The 23713-nt window shown below is 35.0% G+C and overlaps 1 protein-coding gene across 1 annotated transcript in view; it reads right to left on the bottom strand.

Moving 5' to 3' along the window:
- RPS6KA5 (ribosomal protein S6 kinase A5) overlaps positions 1 to 20832 on the bottom strand; it is a 204657-nt gene extending 183825 nt beyond the window's left edge. The window contains exon 1 of the mRNA XM_051977407.1: positions 20189 to 20832. Coding sequence (XP_051833367.1) covers positions 20189 to 20321 — 133 coding nt within the window. The 5' untranslated portion in view covers positions 20322 to 20832. The remainder of the gene's footprint in view (positions 1 to 20188) is intronic.
- Between the last annotated feature and the right edge of the window lie 2881 nt (positions 20833 to 23713).

The following is a 23713-nucleotide window of genomic DNA, read 5'->3' as shown; positions in this document are numbered from 1 at the left end:
CCTCCTTGCAGTAAGAGATATTTACATATCAATGGCAAGATGCTTATAGTTAATACTTGTGCAGTGTTCTGTGGTGATGTAATGCTACTATAATTAGCACATGCTCAGTGTGCTGTAGTGATGTAACCATACTAAGGTATTTAATGGCTGAGAGGACTTGAAACAAAGGGGCTCCATCTTTGATCAGACTCAAACTACTTTTGCAGAGGGATTGGAGCCTCTTACTGGCTTTCCACTATGTAGTCCTAGGTATTGCCAGTTTTTCAATTATGCTAGGTTGGCCTAGTCTAGTCCTGTACACTGTGCAGGTAGCTAGAGTTTGGGGGCTCCCAATTTATCTTCCACAGTTGGGATTAAGGTTTCACACTGGTCTGCCAAGCCAGTGCTCACCAAGCCAGGACAGAAGGACTTCAACTGGTGGTCTCTACTGTGGCTTAGAGCTGAACAAGATGAGGTGAAATCTCTCAGGACAGTTATAAAAACTGAGTAATGCTTTATTTATTTCAGAATTGGAGTGGGCCTGAAGGTCCTTGAGCATTAACTCAAAGGCACACTTAAGTCCCCTTCCTGCTATCTTCCCATGACATCATTTTCTCTCTACTTCAATCAAATATGGGAAATATGTACTTATTGGCCAAGTTCAATTTCTTGGATAGTTCCCGCGTTTAAAATGTAAGACCCTCAACCAATGAGGATGATGGTCAGTGGTGGGAGGGGTATTTGCGTTAGGAACTATTTAAAGTGTAAACCCTGTCCCAGAAAGTGCCTCTTCCCTTCAATTGCCTGCTAGAAGGGTGTGGCACCCAATTCTCATGAAAATGTACAATAAACTTTTGCTTTGCTCCTAGCTATCTCTCCAGCTTTTAATTAAATGGTGACCCCTCACCATTCTGAGCCACACAGAGCCTTCCTCTACATTCCCTGCACCATCTGCACAGGGCCACATTCCCTTTTTACCAAAATGAGATAGACTTTTCTTGAAGTCCTTCCAGAATATCTTAAACTGGAAAATTATTTCACTCTGAATTTTTGTGGGTTCTGTCACTCTAGAATTTATTTAGAGATTTGATTTACTGTAGTTTCTAAGGGAAACTGGGGAGAGCTCAAGCAACTTCCTGGCTTCTCTCCGCCATCTTGGCTCTACCCCACTCTGGAAAACATTTCAGAATATCTGCACAGTGGGTATTTTTTTTACCCACTGAAGATAGTAGAAAAATATTGTACTTGTACTTTTCAAGACTGGTGAATATTTTACTATATAAACTATGGTTATTTTGTTTTAAAATTTTAAAAGTTGTACATTTTAAAAATATAATTGTATGTGAAAAAAATATTTTTCAGAACCCAATTTACTGACCATGATGTTTTCCTTTACATTAATTTCTGCTAATAATTTGATTCTGTCTGGCATTTCCTATCTCCATTACAAACTATCTCTGACCAGATTCTTTCAGTGGGTATAGTATTATAATTTTCCATTGCTCAAGTTAGAACTTGCCCTTGGGTTGAGGTTACTTTAATCAGCAAATGTAAAAACACTTATTCACCTAAAGTAGAATGAATATGAACCTGTCAAATAACAACAATAACAACAGCTAGCTTTCATATAGCGCTTTAAGGTTTGCAAAGTACTTTACAACTATTTCCATTTTATACTTACAATTACCCTGGAAAGTAGGTGCTGTTGTTATATAGAATAAAAAACTGAGACCAGCAGAGGTTAAGTGATTTGCCAGTGTGACACAGCAAGCGCCTGAAGGAAAGACAGGAACTAGGTCTTTCTTGATTTAGGTAAACCTAAGCTGTTTATCTTTACTTCTCTGGGGAGACAATATGCAATACTGGAAATAACAGTGGATTTGGAATTTCTTGGTGTGAATCCTGAATCTGCTATCTCTGAGCCAATTGTCTACACTATGGAAAAGAAATTTCCTCAGTTATAAAGTGACTAAATAACCTCTGAGGTAATTTTTTTTATCTCTTATGAAATATATCTCTTATATCTTATGAAAAATCCCAAGATAGTAAGAGCTGGATAAACAAAACACTTTTTTTCTACCTATACCCTCTCCATAAAAGGAAGCATATTTTTTTTTCCGACAGAAAGAATAGCAGATAGCATCCATCATGTTTGTAAGAGATACAATCTTACACATAGAACACTAGTTTGACTAAACTGATAGAACTTATTTATTCTCTAACAGAAAATGTGAGACTGAAACATAACATTGAAGATAAGTGAGCTCAATAAAGAGAAAATGCTTTTACACCATTATCAAATGAAACTATAAGTAGTAGAGATCTTATTTTTGGTCTTTGTGCAGCAAAATATCCACATTAATGTTTATCAAATTCATGCTAATTATTAAAAAGAGATTTTTAAAAATATATCAAATTAATTTCTAAATTGTTCGCATTTATCATAGAAGTATTTAATGGCTTTTTAAAAATACATGGATCCTATCCCTTTTCAAAAATGGCTAAAGTTTTTTTATCTCATTACAATACAAAAATCAAACTTAAAAGTTAAGACTTAAACTACAGGCATGTAATAGAGTAATTAGGTAAATTAAATATAAATATAAAGAACAAATAACATTCTTAAATACATAAATATGTACAGTTAAAGTATCATTACACAAATTGCCTATTTCATCTGGTTTCATAACCATAAAGACATGAAATGTACAAAAACAGAAAAAAAACAACTCAGGAGAATTCTTCAAAAAAATATTTTTTAAGATAATATGTTCCAAATAAACAAAACAATAGAAATAATGAAAGTCTTCCTGCTTTTAAAATTATATAACCATCAACAATCAGACGCCTTTTTATTCTGGGTCCTTGCAGAGATTTATACACAGGGCTTTTTTCACATTATCATATGCAAAATGCTGACAAGTTTTGTTTTCTGGGGTTCATCTTCTGAATAATTACCTACACATGTGAATCAGTCAAGGATAGCTTCAACATGGCAAAATAATGAGTATAATCTAAAGCATTGTAGTTTTGAAACTATAACAGGGATCTAAACATTAAAAAATTAATGCAATATCAAATTCCAAACATAAAAAGTTTGCAATACTAACGCCTAATACTGTCCCTGGCCTATATTTAGCAGGTGCTTAACAAATGTTTATTGTCTGACTAAAAAGTGAGCAATTTTATTTTAAAAGTTCCCTGTATTATGAAAAACAAATTTACTATATACTTTTCTTTCAACATGGGGCAATTCAATTTTACTATTTTAGACACTTTTAGGCAATTCACTCTTTTAGACATAAGGAAACTGATGCTTAGAGGTGAGATACCCAACATCACACAAGCTTTAAGTGGCTAAATCAGAAAGACATATTCTCCCCATTCCCAGGTGGCTCTTAGAATGCAATATTAGAAATTTAAGAGAAATATAATCTTTAAATATAATTTTTCTTTTCTTTTCTTTTTTTTTTTTTTTTACTTTAATGACCTGGATCCTGGGCAATGTTAAAAAAAAAAAAAAAATCCTTTCTAAAGCAAAATAACCATCACTGAAAATATCTGATTTATATTTGAATTTTTTATGCATTGAAATAAAAAGAGACAGCCTTATTTTCAAACACTTTATTCTAAAACTAGTTACAGAAAAGCAAAGATATGACATCTTCAGGACACTAAAAAGCAAAATTACTATCTAGCATAAGTACATATGAAACCAATCCCTGATTGCAAAACCTATAGAATTGTGAACTAAAGAGTACTTTGTAATGTACATAGTTGGAATTTTATCTACATAAAAGGTAAGACAATGTAGGGAATGAGTTTTTAATACAGCAGTAAAGGAAGTTCCATAAAAATTCAAGTGCATACTTAACTTCCTCATTTAAGAACTGTATTTTACAAGGCCTTTTCACAGCCAAGTAAAATAGGAAAAAAATCATGATTCATTCCAATATTCTGGAGTTAAGATTATTCAATAATATAAAAAAACTGATATATAAATGTAGAATTCAAATTTTAAAATTTTAACAAAAATGAAAAAATTTAAATATAAATATATATATAATTAAATTTTTAAAAGTTCTGCAACTTATAAGAGGAGAAATGACCTTTAATCCTTTTGATGAAAACTTAATTACTATTCAAAAATCAAATTTACTTAATACTACTAGAAGAAATCTAAACAAAACATAGAATTAGTATATCTCACTAAGATGCACCAAAAAATTCAAACTGATTCAGAGCAGATGACGCAAATACCAATTAAATGCAAATCTTGTAAAAATATATTCATCTTTAAGGAACTGGTCACAATTATTTTTATTCAGCATGTTTTTCTCCCTCAAAACTCTAACCTAGGAATATGTGGTTAGCATCTCATTTACTGGAACTAACCTAATCATTAAAGTTATAAAATAACTTTTCTCATAAAACCTTGTCTTTTACTTGGCTTTTTAAAATATAAACTTCTTGAACTAATTTAGATACTGTCAGAAGGTGAAAATTATGTGGTATGAGAGAAAAAAAAATACCTTTTCCAAGTTTTTGAAAAATTTCATCAAATTTTTTTTTGTGGTTCTCTTTTCTCTATAAATCCATTTATGTGACATGCTCTCAATGAGGTCTTCATTCCAAGCCCAGAGTCAAGAACAAATTCCTTATTCTGCAGGACTGGGAAAAAGAGAATGATTTCAATTTTAGTTAGGTTGAGTTTTAAGTGCAAGTGGGGCATCTGAATGATAGTATTCACAGACAATTGAAAATAGTATCTGAAGCTTGGGGAAAGTATTGAAACCCAACCCTGAAATATAATCATGGAAGTGATAGCTGAAGCTGTGGTGGGAACAGAACTCACCAACTTCGAAGTATTGAGAAGGAAGACTAAGAATGGGACCAAACTAGAAGATAATATACTAACTGCAATTATTAGGACTCCAATCTAACCTATTCAGATAAATTACTGACGTTGAAAAACAGGAAATGATGCGTGGGGAGAGGGGGGAGGAGAAAAACACACTGAGTAAGAAATTATGAAAATCTATTTCAAAGTAAAATAATCACCACAACATGGAGGCCAAAGCCCCCAAAACTGCTTCAGCCTGAAAATACATGTTAAGCAGAGATATGTCAGTCAACGAAACTCTGGTTTAGAACATGAACATGTTTGTAGAGTTCTATAGAAGGATAATAAAAATAACAAAGAACATCACCTAACAAAATAATGAAAAATAGTAGAAAACAAGTCTACAAGAATTGGATCTATCTTAAGCCAGACTATGCCAACAATGTATGATAAAACAGGAAAGTGTGTAGTAGGAAAAAATAGAACAAATTTAACTGTATTTTCATTATTGATCATAGGGGAATATATATTTTAACTCTAAAACCTTAGCATCTAATTGTACTTAAGAAAATTATGTCAGAACACAATTGGACTAGATCAAGCACAGAGCAAATATGTGCAGGCAGCAATGAAATCTTTAACACATGAATTTTCAAAATATGTGAAAGAGGAGAATACATTGTAATGAGAATATCATTGGTAAAAAACAAACAAACAAACATAAGTGAATAGATTAGGGGCAAAATGACCTGGTGACCTATCATCATCACCACAAAATAACAAGACATCAATTACTGTAAAATAACAAACCAAAGGAAAAGGATAACAATGTATCACAAGGAAAACCTGACAGAGATACTAAGAAGAAAAAAATAAAGTTAAAAGCCAAAAAATAAACTTAATACAATGAATGAATGTAATGGAATAAAAGAAAGTGATATAAATGCCCCAGGGACAGGGATATACAGGAGCTTGGATTCTTTGATAAAGGGACCATCCAGGTTTCTTCTAAATTACACTACTATTTTATAATCTTTGAAAGCTGTACAAAGTATTTGCCCTAGGTCACTTAGCTAGTGTATGTCAGAAGAAGGACTTGAATCCAGGTCTTCTGGACTTTAGGGTTAATTCTCAATCCACTATCCCACATTCCTCCAGAGAGGGAAAATACTGCAAAGGCAACTAGGTCCTCAGAAATTATAATGGAACAAGAATTTCCAAAGTGTTTAAGAGCAAAGCTGTCAAACTTCAAGTTAATCAGCTGAGGAAGAACTATATAAAATGTAATTGGGAAATGTTTAACAAAATTAAAACACAATACAATACAAATAATGTTAATTTGTGCTTTTATAAGTCAATATGCTTTCCCCAGGATCTCTTTCTATTTGAGTTTGATGCCAATGGTTTAGATGATCAATTAAAATCCATGAATGAAGATACCCAGGCAACTGAGGCTGGTAGATTCTTGAGTTAAGGAGTTCTGAGCTCATGTAGATTAAATTGATTAAGCCTCTGTTTTAAGTCCAGCATTAATATGATGAATCCTCAGGAGCAAGATCCTACCTAAGTTGTCCAGGGAGAGATGAAATAGGCCCAGGTCAGAAATAGCAATCAAGGCTTCTGTGCTGATCAGAGTGAGACCAGTTATGAAAATTGCCTTATTCTTCTAGCCTGGGCAAGATAACAAGACCCAGTTTCTTAAAAAAATAAAATAAAATAAAAGAAGCAATAATAAGGAAAAGGAGAACAGATATTTGAGATCTCAAAAAATAACTGAAATATACAAATAAAAACAATAGCTCAAAGAACATAGTTAAAGATTTCTTTAAAATTGATTTGGGGGGGTGGTTAAAGAATGACATAAGAAACTGAATGACAAAGAAATAGAAGAAAAATATGAAAAAAAGTCAAATAACAAGGCTGGAAAGAAAATGTGAATTTTCTTTAAGCCAGAGAAACTGATCTGGAAGACAAAGTATGGTGAACAAATCTGAGAATTATTGCTCTTCCAGAAAAATGCAATGAAATTAAAAGTCTAAATAGATTACTTCAGGAAATCATACAATAAAACTGTCCCAAAGTGTTGGAAACAAAGAAAAAAGGACAGCTTTATAGTATCTAGACTGAAACTCTATGTTCAACTCTCCTTGAAATAGAATCAAGTCCCAAAATTCCAAAGTTAAAACAACAAATCTTCCAAGCACCAAGATCTACTACTTATCTTGTTGGGGTGTAGGTTAGTAAAACTGAAAGGTTTTTTTTTCCCCTTAAGCTAGTTTTTTCCTAAAAGGATAATGAAACTGTTATCCTGATTTAATTGATTCATGGGACTAGCATCAATGTTTGCCTAAGGCTGAGATTGTGCCAATTTTTTTTAATTGCACTCCTAATATATGTATACCTACTTTTAAAATATATATGTACTATTGTACTAATAATATGCCCATTATAAAACACAAAAATATAAGTTAAAAATTAGGAGAAGGTGGCTATATGGAAGCTTAATAAGAACCATGTGACTGACTATGTTTCATTATTTTAAAAAATCTTTATTTAACATTTTGTGATTCAGTGATGTGAAAGTTTGATTCTGAGGTTAGTTTATTTCAGTGACTTACTTTATTGGCTATCTTAGTTGGGAGAAAAAAATAGCTCACAAAGAAATATTGATCAAAATGGAAGAAGCTCATTGTTGGCTTTATTTAATAAATTATAGTATTTATTATTTTTAATCCCACCCGTTATGTGAATTTTTAAATTTAAATTCAACTAGTAAATTTCCTTCTTTCCCAATGTTCTTGCAAACTAATTGGGAAGTGTTAAATTTTTATATTTTTAGCAAATAATTTGAAAATCCACTAAAACCATTTAGATTTTTTAAACAGCTTAGAAAATTCTATTTCCAAGCTTTTTCCTCAAGTATGAATATATGAGAATTCTGTTAAATAGCACACATTCTCTCTTCTGTAGGTTTCTTAAAGTATCCAGGATGAGAGAATGACCAATAGTGTCAAAAGCTTTTATAGAGAGGACAAAAAGCATGAAGAAAAAGAAATAGCCATCACATTTGGCAATTAAGAAATCACTGGAAACTTTGAAAGCAGTTTTCAGTTGAGTAGTCAAGGATAATAAAGAGGATAAGAATCTGGGAAACTAGGATGCTGATATCTTTGGCGGAAACAGCGAAGTTATGGAAAATGGCAGATTTGACAAGAAAGGTAATATAATAAGATTTGCAATGCAAATTGTAGCTTGTTCAGCTCATCCTATGCTATTAACTCTTTTGTGCTGTAAAATGAATTGTATATAGGGTTCGTGTGTGTATGTGTGTGTGTGTGTATGTATGTATGTATGTACATATGCCTATATATGTTTGGAGGGGGAAGGGCGGTATCTTACAAGCTATGGTATAGGAGCACTGAGCAGGCAGAATGTAATTTTACCTTCATACCATCCAGAAATACCTAAGTGAGTGCCTTAGAACAGTGCTTGGTACATAGTGGGCTCTAATGAATGTTTATTGACTGGCTGACTGACTGGTTATTGCTCTGAGAGGTCTATATCTGGAATAGCCACAGGAAGCCAATGGTATGAAGGAGTAGATTGCAGGATGTTGAGTAAAAAAGAATGAAAGGGGTACTAAAATTATGTTAGAGACAAGTGCCTGATTAGCTAACAAGGCAAGAGCCAAATGTGATTCACTTTTTTAAAAAGTAGCTTTTGATTTTTCAAAATACATGCAAAGATAGTTTTCGACATTCACCCCTGCAAAACTTTGTGTACCAAATTTTTCTTCCTTTCTCCCCTAGACAGCAAGTAATCCAATATTAAACATGTGCAATTCTTTTAAACATATTTTCACATTTATCATGTTGCAGAAGAAAAATGTGATCCATTTTCCTACCATTCAGCTGGTTAACACACAATTTTTGCTATCATACCATAGTCTCCCTCTGGAGACTCCCTTTGGAGACTCTGGAGACTTTTTAATGAAAAAAAAGTCAAAATGCATAAGTTGTTGGCATTCCTCAAGCTTAATAGTCTTCTCACTGCCAGATAAGTTAACATATTCTTTTGAGAAGGTATAGCACTATGGTAAATATCAAGAAAGAGGGAACTGAAGCCTGTGAACTAATGTTATGTTTTTGCTAAATACTTTTTGAAAACTATTTTTGAGTCAATTGAAATAAGGGGGGCCCAGCTAAATGACACAGTGGATAGAGCTCCAACCCTGAAGTCAGGAGGATGTGAGTTAAAAATCTGGCTTCAGATATATGTCCTAACTGTGTGACCCTGGCCAAGTCACTTAACCCCAACTGTCTCAATCTGCCGAGAGAGAGAGAGAGAGAGAGAGAAAGAGAGAGAGAGAGAGAGAGAGAGAGAGAGAGAGAGAGAGAGAGAATAAGGAAGGTAAGTATCTCATTTCATTTCAATTAACCTGAACCAAAGAAAAATCTGAGTTGGCTTAACTAAGAACAGCAATCAAAACAAGTCCAAAAAATTTAGTGCTGATTTGAGAGAAATATTTTAATAAAAGAGAATTTGATTAAAGAAAACTCACATTTAATCATTATAACCACCAAACACTTTCCATGAAACAAATACTGTTTAAAACAATGAAAAATCAGGGAAATCAGTAAAAGTTGAAGAAAATAACAAATTGATATCTCTAATTGATATAGATTTTTGTAAATGCATAATGTCCCTATGAAACCTTATAATCATAATACAAAAATAGTAATAAATAAACCTAAATTATGGCCAAGCAATACTATCTTAAATAACAAGTGATTGCAAGAACAAACCTGAGAAACAAAAAAATTTACCTTTTTTTTTGGCTGAGGCAACTGGGATTAAGTGACTTGCCCAGAGTCACACAGCTAGGAAGTGTTAAGTGTCTGAGGCCAGATTTGAACTCAAGTCCTCCTGACTTCAGAGCTAACTGCCCCCAAAATTTATCATTTTAAAGAAAATAATGACAATAAAACAATGCACTAAAATATATGAAATATAATCAAATAATTTTCAGGGAAAATTTCTCTTTCTGAAAACATATAAATAAAAAAGAATAAAGACAACAAAATATAGTGAATAGAAAATTATCAATCTGGTTCCTGAAGACCTGGACTTTGGTTTAAGTCTTGACATTGATATGCACTGGCTAAGAGACCATGAGTACAAGTCATTTCACTTCTCAGTGTCACCAGGTAATTTATATTTAGTTCTTAAAGAATTTTCCGCCCAATAATCTGTAAAGATAGTTTTCAACATTCATTTTTTATAAGATTTTGAGTTCCAATTTTTTCTCCTTCCCTCTCCTCAAAGGGCAAGCAATCTGATTATGGCTTCTATATGTACAATCGTGTTAAATATATTTCCACATTAGTCATGTTGTTTAAAAGAAGAAACAGAACAAAAAGGGGAAACTACAAACAAATAAACAACAAAACAACAAAAAAAGTGAAAATAGTATGCTTTAGTCTATATTTAGACTCCATGGTTCTTTCTCTAGAAGTACATAGCACTTTGCATGCTGAGAAGAGATAAGTATCTCAGTTAATCATCACATAATCTTATACTGTGTTCAAAATTCTCCTAGTTCTGGTCCCCTCATTCAGTGTCAATTCATGTAAATCTTTCTAGTTTTTCTGAAATATGCCTGCTCATCATTTCTTATACTATAATAGTATCATTCCTTTCATATATCACAATTTGTGTAGTCATTCCCAACTGATAGGTATTTCTTCAATTTCCTTTTCTTTAAGGCAACTTTTAAATAATAAGTCATAGAATGGTTATCTGTCTGTTTTCAGTAAAAGTTTCAGTATAGACAATGTGGAAAATGTTATATTTATGTCTTTTTATATCATTCATTCCTATCCCCAGACATTAAAAAAAAGATAAGTAAAAGGTCTCCAATGTGTTAGTTTGGTTCTTTGTGGATGATATTTTATTTAAAAAAAAAAAAAACACACACACACATTCACATATTGTACAGGATGGAGAGTCATGGAATGTTTACACTGATAAAATCGTAAATTTGTCAAAAAATCAAAGATATGTATAAAAAGACTTTTTTTTACTTAAAGATTTTATTCATTAGAAGTTTATTATGTTTAAAAGTAAAAATACAATAACACCTAATTCTATCATTTCCAAATTTAAAATATATATCTTAAAAATGAATATTTTTAATTTTACAGAGAAAGTGTCATTATCTGTAGCAAATGTTACAAGTATCTTTTAACAATTTCACCAATTAGACTAGAATACAATGTATCCTCTTTTGTCTTTAACCATTCATAGAAACTATCCATTTTCAATCTTATAAACACACATACAAATAATCTTCAAAATTTTTCCCAAATTATGCCAGAAGGGCTTTAAATTATGTATATCCTTTGGTCTAGCAATTCCACACTACTGGGTCTATCCCAAAGAGATGATAATAGACGGAAAAGGACCCACAGGTGCAAAAATGTTTGTAACAGTTCTTTTTGTGGGGGCAAAGAATATTTATATATTTATATTTATATCACAATCAGATTGTTTGCCGTCTTAAGGGCAGGGGAAGGAAGGGAGAATGGGAGAAAAAAAATTGGAACTCAAAATCTTGTAAAAATGAATGTTAAAAACTATCTTTATTGTAATGTCTGGATTAGCTCCTTGGAGGGCCTCAGAATCAGTCAGAGTCAGGATTACTCAAAGTTCTTGGTCTTTAGGGGGAGAAGTGAAGGAGGCAGGCAAGCTGCCCTGTGGCTTGCCAAAGATGTATCCTGGATTCTGGAGTCCCTAGCCTCCAACCTCTCTCCTCCTCATCCTACAGCCAAGTGGCTCTGACTTCTCTCCCAGCCCTCCAATACTTACCTATGATTATCTTATCACCAAAACATTCAGCAAGCACCAATGGTGAAGAAAACCATCATATCACCAGCTCATCTAAATATGTATATAGAGCCATTATCTCACATCGAGTAGGTAATTAGCCTTAAGTGTTCTGCTGTCTGATTTGAGCATACCTTTTTGAGTTTCAGCGCTCTACACTTTACATGTAATTAAAAAAATAAAATACTAAGCGGGATGGTAAAAGATAATATTCCCAAAATTGTACATTAAATTAGCCACCAAATAAAATTCCAAAAATGGTACCCTCTGATTTATGCATCAAATATCCAATGATATAGAATCACAAAAAACAAATTTGCTTTTATTATTTTATTTTAAGCATATTTCATTTTTTTGTGTTTTAAGGTTAAGTAATATAAAGAAAGAGGAACTTAGGATCCTTAAGAGAAAAGATTCAAGCTCAGAAGAAAGCTGTATGGCTATTAAAATAAAGAAATAATCTTAGTTATCTCAAAGGATCTGTAACCGAGAGAAATTTTAGCTATTAACTACTCCAACTCTGTCATTTTGTGGATGAGAAAACTAAGGCCTACACAGAAATTTAATGATTTGTCTCAGGTCACATAGTGATTTAGCAGCAGAGCCAGAATTAAAACACAGTTACTCTGACTCTAAATGTAGGGCTCTTTCTATTTTTTCCACATTATATTTAAAATTTGATCTTTATTCTAGTTCACGGCTTCTTATATCCATTCTTATCTCTTCCCTCACACAGTCAAAACTTTCAATACCTTTTGCCTAAACTACTGCAACAGCATTCTAATTAGTCTCCCTACTACTAGTCTCTTACTTCTCCAAGCTTACATCTGTTCATACAAGAATGATATTACTAAATCACAGATCTGACCACATTATTCTCCTGCTCAAAAAACTATTGCCTTTGGAATTAAATACAAATTGTGCTCTGGGACATTGAAAGTCTTTCATAATCAGGCCCTGGTTTTTTTTCCAATAAACATAAGTACCTACTATGCACCAGGAACTGTGTTAAACTGAAAATGTAATTTAAAAGGACAGTCCCAGCTCTCAAGGAATTTACAATCTAAAGAGAGAAACAACACACAAAAAGAGGCAGGAAAGGTGGAGAGATCTCAGGGAGCATATAGCATAGGGCATATTGTTCTATGTGGCTGAATCCAGGCAGGGCAAAAGATGCAAAGTGGAGTTTTTGTATTCTCTAAAAGATTCCATTGGGAGGAATTTGTCCATTCTTTCTAGGCCTTCAAGTAGAAAAGAGGGAAGGTTGAGGGTGTCAACCAAGGCTTGAATTAGCAGAATGGTGAATGGTTTAGAAGTGATCAACTTATCTTGGGAGGGGCTTCATAATGTATGGAATTGAAACCAGACAGGTCAACATATGTAAAGTGGAGGCTTTCTAAGTTTAATCACCCACCATTGTCTTGCACAAATCTATATTGCAGATAATATGGTCTAAATGTTATTCTCCATACATGGCATTTAAAGCCTATGTCAATGTGTTTCTGCAAGTTGTTCCCCCCATTTGAAATGCATTTACTTCTCACTTTGGAAAATCCCTAATTTCCCTTACAGCACAGCTCAAGTGTTATTTCCTATGTTAGAAATCTATCTTAGTTCCCACAATTTTTAATGTTATCTCTCCAGGAACTTATTCTGCATATGTCTGGTATTTACTTCTCTGTGTACTTGCTGATTCCTCAAAAAGAATGTAAGCTCTAGGAGGGCAGTTAGTTTCTTTTTTTTTCTGTCTCCAGTCTAATATACAATAAACATTTAAATATATGCTTGCTGAATAATTAAAGGAATGGGAAGGAAAAGTATGGTACAGAGAAAAGATGGATTTTGAGACAAAGAATTCAAATGATTGTTCTTGTTATTTAATAACTGTGTCTTTGAACAACTCATTTAATCTCTGTGGACCCCAACTTCCTCATCTATAAAATAAGATAACTTTAGATAGCTTCTAAGGTTTCTATTAGTTCTAAAATTAAAGATTTTTCTAAATTAAAAGATCAAGTCAATAAGACTTTATTAAGCATTTACTATGTTCCAGGCATTCAAAGATAAAAATTAAAGCAGTTCTTGTCCTTGTTACATTTTAGTGAGGGAAGGCAACATAAAAAGAAGTAAGACAATAACATAACACAAAAAAATTTTACCAGGAAGCGAAGTACCAACAATGGAAGGAGGAGGATATTAGGAAAGGCTTTTCTTATAGGAGAAAGCCCTTGAGCTGGGTTCCAAGAGCTAAAGATGTGAAGGTGGAGAACGTTTCGGGAATGGAGGACTTATGTCTTTGCAAAAAGGTTGAGACACAGAATACCAAGTAAAGGAAAACAAAACAAAACAAAAAAAAAAAAAAAATAGGCCAGCTTGGCTAAAATATATGCTAAGTGAAGAGAAGTACTATGAAAACAATATGAAAAGACAAATTACTGTCAGATAGTGAAAGGTTTTAAATGCTACACTAGTTGATTCTGGAGACAATATGGAACTATTAAAGCTTTTCAAGTTGAGCAGGGAAATGATGTAGTTCAGATATAACAATTATATGGAAGATGGATTACTGTTAAAAGAGTCTGGAGGCACAGAGATTAGAAGGCCCCAATACTTTCTTTCATAAAGGTCCCTTTTCCTTTTTCTTTTAATTAAATAGTATTTTATTTTTTCAATCACATGTAAAGACAGTTTTTAACATTCATTTTTGTAAGATTTTGATTTCCAATTTTTTCTTCCCCCCCTCATTTGTCCCCCTTCATCAAGACAGTAAACAATGTGATATCGGTTATACATGTACAATCAGTTGAACATATTTCCTTATTTGTCATGTTGTAGAAGAAAACTCAGAATAAAAGGAAAAACGATGAGAAAGAAAAAGCAAGCAAACAAATAGAAAAAAAAGGTGAAAATACTATGCTTTGATCCACATTCAGCCACCATAGTTCTTTCTTTGGATGCAGATAATATTTTCCATCCCAAGTTAAAGGTCTCATTTTCAAGATATTCCAAAGAACTGATTCAAATTTATAAGAAGAAAAGCGATTCCCCCAAGTCATAAATAGTCAAAAGATATGTACAAAATTTTCAAAGGATTACATTCCTGTCAGCAAAAGTCATATGAGAAAAAAAGTCTCAAATTACTAATAATTAGAGAAATGAAAATTAAAGATACTTTGAGGTTACAATTTATACCCATTAGATTGGCAAAGATGACCCAAAACAGGCATAATGATATGGGTAAAACTATAATGAATGGGTGAAACTATAAATTGGTTCACTCACTGTGGAAAGCAATTTGGAACTATGGACAAAAAAAATTTAATAAAATGTACATAGTCTTTGACAAAGTGAAATCTTTAATAAGTTTATACCTCATAGTAATCAAAAAAAGAAGACTCAAATGTACAGAAATATTTCTAGTAGCTTTTTTTTATAATGACAAAGAACTAGAAACTAAGGATATGCCCAGCAACTGCAAAATGGCTGAGTAAAATATGATGTATGAATATAGTGTAATAATACTGTACTATAAGAAATGACAAAAGGGTTAGATTGGATTCAGAAAAATCTAGGAAGATGAAGACCAATGAAGAATAAATCTAGCAGAATCAGGAGACAAACAACTTTAAAAGAATCTATCTTTCAACTCAAGGACCAACTGTGATTCCAGATGAATTATGTAATAATGAACTATAAAAATGAACTACCCACCTACTAACAGAGAGGTAATAGTCAAGACTCAGAATGTCTTGTACACTGGACATGGACAGTGTGGAAATTTGTAGCAACTGACTATATTTATTTGTCAAAGGTCTTATTTATTTTATTTCTTTTAAATTTAAATAGAAGTAGGAAGGAGAGAAAATAAATGTTTTAATTTTTTTCTTTTAATAGTCTTCAGTGACTCCTCCTACTATCACTCCCCTCAAAGAAGAAACTCATGGTAATTCAATTAAGTGGTAATAAGGGACTACAACTGATAAATTGTAGAAACTTATTAAATTTGAGGTCTAGATAGACAGTGAAAAGTTTAACATTGCCCTGAGGTTATGAGCCTGGACAGTTAGAAGAGTTAGATAGAAACATGGAAGCTGAGAAGAAAAATAAGTTTCAGAGGAAACAATGAGTTCTAGCACAATTAAGATGGTAAAGTACCAGAAAGAAATAATCAAGTTCTACCTCATAAATGCATTTTATATTACCTCAAGACCTGAATGAGAAATTCGAGGGGGAAAAAGTCAGCATGAATTGCTTTTTCAAACCAGGTCAGCAAAGGTAGATAGACATACAGATCCACTGACACAGAGTCTAAGAACTAGCCAACAATGGTAGTGAGAGGCATTCTAATATAGGGAAAGACTGGATCAGGGCAAGAAGAGGGCCCCAATCCAGACAGAGATGCCTAAACTTGTTCGGGGAACAGGAAGAGATGCCAACTTACAGCTCTGTCACTCATATGATGGCTGGATATGTAAACTTAGGAGTCATGTACATAGTCAATAATTGAATCTATGGGAACTATTGAGATGACAGACATTATAGAAGATGAAGAGGGCCCAGGGCAGAGTTCTAATCTATACTTGTACAAATAGGACAGGAAGTAGAAGATGAACCACAAAGAAGACTGAAAAGAATTAACACAAACAAGAAAACTAGGAGAGAGCAATGCTATGAAAATGCAAGATTTTATAAAGAGGTAAGGGAATCTACTTCCTTTTATATAAACACATACTGGTAATAATCACCTCTCTCACTCAACATTCTTTAGGGTTCACTCACCCCACTGGCAAGTTGAATCTCTAGATATAACTTATTATTTCTAGGATTCTAAGGGTAATCTTATAAAGTGGCTATCATTGTAAATACTAATGCATAAGTCCCCCACCAGGGTACTTCACCTTAATTAGCCAGTTGACTCTATTAGTTCTTTAGCAAAGTCATTTACTCAAATGGCATAGCAAAGAGATAAATTACAAAACAGGGTTCACCAGGGGTTCACTCTTCCATAAACATACACAGAACCCAAAAGGAGGTGGAATGGGCACTAATTTTAAGTATAATGGTAGGGAGGTAGGGGATTTTGTTCAGTCATTTTTCAGTTGCATAAGACTCTTTGTGATCACATTTGGGGTTTTCTTGACAAAGATACTGGAGTGGTTTGTTATTTACTTATAAAACTCATCTCTAAGATGAGGAAACTGAAGCAAATAGGGTTAAATGACTTTGTGCAGGGACAGACAGCTAGTAAGTGACTAAAACCAGATTTGAACTCAGGAAGATAAGTCTTCCTGACCCCAGGTCCAGCACTCTATCTAATGTGCTACCTAGTTGCTCCAACATAGGGACACATATGGCCCAAAAGAACAAGTTTGAAACTACAGAGTTGATGAACTTGGAATCCTCACAAAGTTTACTGTAAGAGTGTCTACTTTTCATCTGAGTTGGCTGTTAGACATGCTTTTGTTAGACATGATGTCTCCATTACAGCAATGGCTCAGTTGTGCTTATTCTTTCTAAAGTGCATTGTAATAGTGAAAAGAGCCAATCTGCTGTCCAGCTGGATGAAGCAGGTGACTTGGTACTGCTGTTTACTAGTCTCTACTGCTTCTGGACTAGACAAATTGATCTGCTGGTCTCCTGGGCTCCCTCTTCAGTAGATAATTGCAGTCCTTTCCCCCTCCCCACCCCCCCATCCCCAATTTCAACCACTGACTGCGCTGGGGGGCACAACATGGTGTGGCTTTTTTTTCCCCTCAGGTTCTTAGAATAATGCCTGGCACGTTCAAGGCACTTAATAAATACTTGTTTCTGATTCATTTCACTCCCATTTGTTGTGTCCTATTCTTTGTGACCTCATTTGAGATTTTCTTGGCAAAGATACTGGAGTGATTTGCCATTTCCTTCTTCAGCTCATTTTACAAAAAAAGTAAACTGAAGCAAACAGACTTGTCCAGAGCTTACAGTGTCTGAGGACAATTTGACTCCAAGCTCAGTGCTCTATCTGCATCACCTAGCTGCCCTTTCCCTCCCATAGCACCTAATACATTGTGCTCAGTACCAAGTAAAGGATCATGAAATGTAAACAAATACCATACCATTGACATATCTACATTAAAGAGGGCAGGGCCCACATTTAACTGAATTACTCTAGTGAAGCCAGAGTACCTTTCTGTGTCATGAGTCTCTTTTGCAATCTGGTAAATTTCAATTAGAGGAAAGTGAAAATAAAAAGGTAATTTTTTCTCTACCATCCAAGTTCTCTCCTCCCTTGAAATCTATCCATGAATCTTTTGGAGGCTAGGAACTCCTGCTGTAGAATCTTTTACAGTACCATAGACTAAAGATGAATAATTCTTGGATGTTAGATTTCAGTAGTGTTTTTTTTTCCACTACATTATCTGACCAGTTGTCTTTTCAATCAGAGCCCAAGATGAATGCTCATTTCCTTTCACAATTAATAGAATTAATGAGTTCGTTATAATTTACACTATCAGTCTGCAACGTAAAATTGGGGTAATGATTCATATGCTGCTAGTAAGGCAAAAAAGGAGCAGTCTTCATTTTCTACAAAACTAACATTGTTTGCAAAAAAGAAAACTGAGCAATTTCTTGAATACCATTAAATGGGTTATTCTTTAGTCATCTGGCAGAAAGCTTTTTGCTGACTTTTGCCATGGTAAATATCTAATGATCTTACTCAAGTAACATTTGTAGCATACCATCTCTGTTTCATATAAAATATTGAAGGATTAAAATATTGAAAGATAAAATCGATATACTTTTTTAAACTACAGTAGCTTTTTTGAAATACCATTTGTATTCATACAATGGAACTGATAAATACACTATTCATATGTTAAAACTGATTAATAAATAGAACAAGAATTAAGATTAACTACAGGTTGACATTAAAACTCAAAAGATCAGCGTAATTAATTCAAGAAACATCCTAATCTAATAGTGACCGCCAAAAATTACAATGAAAAATACCATAATTGGATTTCAATGGAAATTAGGTGATGAAAATGAAAAATATATAGGTATCATTCTGTTACCACACCTAGCACTAAATGGAATACTGACCCAAACACCTTGAACAAAGTGTCATAAAAGGAATAAGAAACTAACCAGCAGGAAGACAAAGCTAACTCTCTGACCTGTTGGAAAAAATAGAAACAATATGCTTATATTGTTTATTGTGATCTATCAAAAACCTATGGCATAGTTTCTGCAGCTATATAAAAAACAGTTCAGTGTGTCAGATGGAGAACTCCATAGGCACAATAAATATTCAATAAACCCAATAAACACTACTAATAAATATTCTAATAAAAATTACTGTCACAATTATTTTGTTTCTACAATCTGAACAGAGATTTAACTTTGAACTCATAAATCCAAACTGCCTCTATTTTAATAATTGTTCCACTCGAGTGTTTCTAAAAATGGAGATTCTCGTCAGCTAAGAAAATCCAGAAGCCAGGGCAAATCCTAGAGTAATCACTGCCATGTATAAGTTTTAAACAAGAAGCTTAATGGCATCTATCTACTAAATCCTGATGCTTGAATTGCCTTACACAGCTTTTATAATTTACAGAAGCTTAAAAGTCTTAATGAAATACTCAAAATCTAAGTATAGGGTTTTATTTTAATCATAAACAAAATCAGGTCACTCTTAGATACTAGTGTTTCTCTGCCTTATTAAAATTAGGGGGAGGAGAAGGAAGGAAAGAGTACCCATCTTCGACTCCGTGGACCACACTACCTCGTGGTAGTTAACCACAAACACCCACAAACTGTTTTTGAAGAGACGCACTAAAATGTTACGCGACAATTTAACTTTGTTATTTTTTTAACAAGTCCCTTTCGCCCTAGAAATGATACTATGAAATAAAGTGCCACCAGAGAGTTAATATTACAAGAAGCTCCAACACATGCTCTCAACTACAGAAAACAAACGCAGAAAGAGCCGAAGATAAGACATTTAAGACACTTTGAGGGCGTTTTAACCAGAGACTGTTCCCCAAAACTTCCACCAACGCACCTGATCCCAAATCCCCACAGCTTCTCCCCAAGCAGATTTTTGCAGCCTTCGACCCCATTCTCTGCTCCTCCACCAATCTCCCGCGGGGCTCCGCCTTATGCCCCGCCCCCTCTGGCATCTCCCGCCCCCTCTCCTCCTCTCTCCTCCTACTCCTCCCGACCGGCTCTCCGAACCCGCCGGGGCTCTCACTATCCCCTCCCTGCCTCCTCCCCCCCGCCCCGCCCGGACCGAATGGTCGCTCTCCGATCTGCGCTGCATAACTCTGTTCCGCCGCCTCTGCCTCCCTCCCCCTCTCCTTCTCCTTCTCTCCTCCCGGCCCAGTGTCGCGCGGCACCTCATTCCCTCGTCTTCTCCTCCCCCTGCCTCCCCACAACGAGAGCCCCCGCCCCCCTTGCCTCCCCACTGCGCCCGAGCCGGCTGAGGGCGGGGTCACTCACCGGTTCGCAGCTCGTGTTTGACAGTTAAGAGCTGGTCCCCTCCGTCCGCGCTGGTCCCCGCAGCGATGGCGATGGTGCTGACACCGCCACCGCCGTCGCTGCAGCTACTGCTGCCGCCGCCACCCTCCTCCATTTTCTCTTTCTCGATCTCACGGGGACGTTTACGTGGGGAACCTCGGGTGACACAGAACGCTCAGAAAGCTGACAGCTCCGGCAGACTTCGCGTGTCAGCTCCAGAATTCGAACGGAGAGATCGGGCTCTTCCCGCTCTGTCCGTTCGACTCCCTCCTCTGCCTCCTCCCCCTACCGAGGACTCTGCGAGTACGGCGCAACCAAACTCATCCCGTCCCCTCCGCCTCCTCCCTCAAAGCCCAGTCTTCAGCTTCTCTCTCCCCTCCCCCTCAAGCCAGCAAGGTAGAGAAGCCATTGGAACCACGTCGCCCATTGGACTCAGGGTGCGCGCGTCCGCCAAGACGAGCCTGCATTGGACCATCACATCAGACGCCCCTCCCTGCTCCTCGAATTGTTGTTACTTCGCGGGGAGGCGAAGGAGGGAGGGGCTCTGCCACTTGGATAAACTAGCAGCGAGATTCCGCCCCATTCTCGACCCAGCCTCCTTTCCCCTGGTGCGCAGGCGTACCTACCTCTGCCCATCATCCCTCCCAGGCCACACCTCTCCATTTCCCGCACCAGGTTCTGTTAGTAAACATTCTCTCGGACTGCAATCCCGAGGTGTCAGGTTTTGTGATTGGTCTTCTCCTAGGGAGGGGCGGTGAAAACTGATTGGAATGTATGATCTGTCAATCATTATAAAGCGGGAAGGACTCTCAAAAAAAAACAGCATTTCTGGCCCACGTGTGTGTCCTTTTAGCATAAAGTATCAAATTCATATCCCCTAACTTCACTGCTAGAAGATGTTTCCAGTGCTGAAAAATGATAACTTCTTTTAAGTAAACAAAGGAAAAAAGATTAAGCAGTGTAAACGAATTAGCTTTGGTTGATATAGCTAGAAACAACTAATCTTTAACCTGAAGTCAACTCAAAAATTGACTAAATTGACAACGGACTAAAAGAGAATAATATGAATACTAAAAAAAGTTAAGTATATGCCCATCTTTTGTGAGTTTATTCAGAATCACTAACTTTCTGGCTGAAATCCAAGATTTGTGCATATGTTCAAATTGCTCCAAGGAGCACTTCGACTGTATATAAAATATTAGGAATTTTATATTTTATTTCACTACATGCTTATTTCTACTGCTTTAGGTGGGAGATATGACTTACACTAAAGCTCACAAATAAGTAATTTAGTAGATAAAAAACCCAAATTGTACAAAGAAGTAGCACACAAAGTTGTTTAACAAGTCACCCCATATATGTAACTCAATCCAGAATGCTATCTATTTTGTGACTTACAGTCTTGTCTCTTCTGGTCTATCAGTGCTGGTTCCCATGTGGCTAAAGTTTGATTTCTCTTCATTGCCCAAAGAGAAGTGACATGATTCATATATTCCAGTAGGATATGCATTAAATTAACTTTTCATATAATGACTTTTCACTAATATATTAACAAGAGGCTTTTAAGTATTTGAAAACAATGAAAATAAAAAGAACTAATAAAAATTGTAAAAATTAAGTTTGGGGCCCCAAAATTGGAAACATCATTGGAAGTTAATATACAATTGGTTAGATAAGAAAGACTCCAAAGAGCTGGTGTCAAAAAAGCAATTCTCATTGTCAATGTTCCAAAATTCCTTCAGATACTGACAAATTAAGTGCCTAAAAACGTTTTAAGCAGACTAGTTTCTCTTCTCAGGAAACTTTAATTTTATTGGAAAGAGATAAAGGTAACAAACTATAGAAACCTATCTCATAACCTACTGATCAAGTAAACATGAAAATTATAGAACATCAGATGACTATCAAAGACTATATACATATTTGGTCATCTCTGTTTCTTCTTGGTCACTCTGCCCCAGCCCTCCCATTCCCATGTCCAATCAATTGTCAACCCATTATCTAAGTGCCTTGCACATAATAAGTAAATAAATGTGAGAATCAAAGAAGACAGTTTATTTAAAATTATTTATGTGGAACTTAAAGTATTTCATGGCAGTTATTATTTGTTGAATGAATGAACATTATTGCTTAATGATTATAGAATGGATTGTAATGCAGTCAAAGTTTCTGTCTATGAGATTTGAATTCATTTATCTGTCTCATTTCAGAAATGTCACTCACAAGTTATACTAAATGATGTAGAATCACCATCAATGATGATATTGGATAGAAATTTCTAACAGTTCCACTGGCAAGACCTGTTTTAAAAATGGACTCTTAACTCGTTGCTATAAGGGAAATTGAAGTGAAACAACCAAGCCAGTGAGCAGAACAAATGGATGAGACCACTAGCCCAGCTTCAAATAATGTGGCAGATTAGATGGAATGCTAGAAGAAAAGGGTAGTGGTCATTAGGAGCATTAGGATAGGTTTCATATAGGAAGTGGCATTTGTGTTAATCTTTAAAGGAACCTAGGAATTCTCTGAAACAGAGATGAGTAGGGAGAAGGGAGGCAATCCAAGTTTGGGAGACTGCTGGGGTAAAGACAGATCCGTATGAAAATATTATGCATGATAAATAGAAAGCAGGCAAATTTCTCTGGAACATAATGTGCATGAAGAACAATGACATGGAATAATCCTCAAGGTAAGGCTCAAGCCAGATTGTGAAAGGTTTTAAATGCCAAACAAAGTAATTTTCTTTTTGTACTTGGGGCAAGAGGGAGCCACCAAAATTTCTTGAGCAAGAGAGCAATGTGATAAGAATTTGGTTTTAAGATTATCAATTTAATAGCTGTTGAAGAATGAATTGTTGAATTGAGAATGAGGGTCATAACTAAGTTTCAATTGATAAATGACGGACATAAGCAGCTACACCCAAAGAACGAACACTGGGAAACGAATGTGAACTATCTGCATTTTAGTTTTTCTTCCCGGGTTATTTATATCTTCTGAATCCAATTCTCCCTATGCAACAAGAGAACTGTTCGGTTCTGCAAACATATATTGTATCTAGGATATACTGCAACATATCCAACATATAAAGGACTGCTTGCCATCTAGGGGAGGGGGTGGAGGGAGGGAGGGGGAAAAAAAATCGGAAAAGAAACGAGTGCAAGGAATAATGTTGTCAATATAAAGTAATCATTAAATAAAAAATAAAAATAAAAAAAAAAGAGAATGAGGGTCAGAAGACCAATTAGAAAGTTATTGTAATAGCCCTGGAGAATAGTTATGTGAGATTGAACTAGGTTGTGACTACATGAGTGGAGAGAAGGGAATATATATGAGATCTAATGTGAAAAAAAAATTGACAAGACTTGGTAAGTTGGATGTGAGGTGGTGAAGATGAGGGAAGAATCTGGGATAAAGTCTGAGTTTGCATACCTATGTGACTAAAAATATGGTGACACCTTTCAAAGAAATAGAGAAGTTAGAAGGATAGGTTTTGGGAGCACAGTATTG

This window comes from Antechinus flavipes, chromosome 2 (genome assembly GCF_016432865.1).
Source record: "Antechinus flavipes isolate AdamAnt ecotype Samford, QLD, Australia chromosome 2, AdamAnt_v2, whole genome shotgun sequence".
Taxonomy (NCBI): domain Eukaryota; kingdom Metazoa; phylum Chordata; class Mammalia; order Dasyuromorphia; family Dasyuridae; genus Antechinus; species Antechinus flavipes.
The sequence above is the reverse complement of the archived record's forward strand: the minus strand, read 5'-3'. Positions and strand labels throughout refer to the sequence as shown.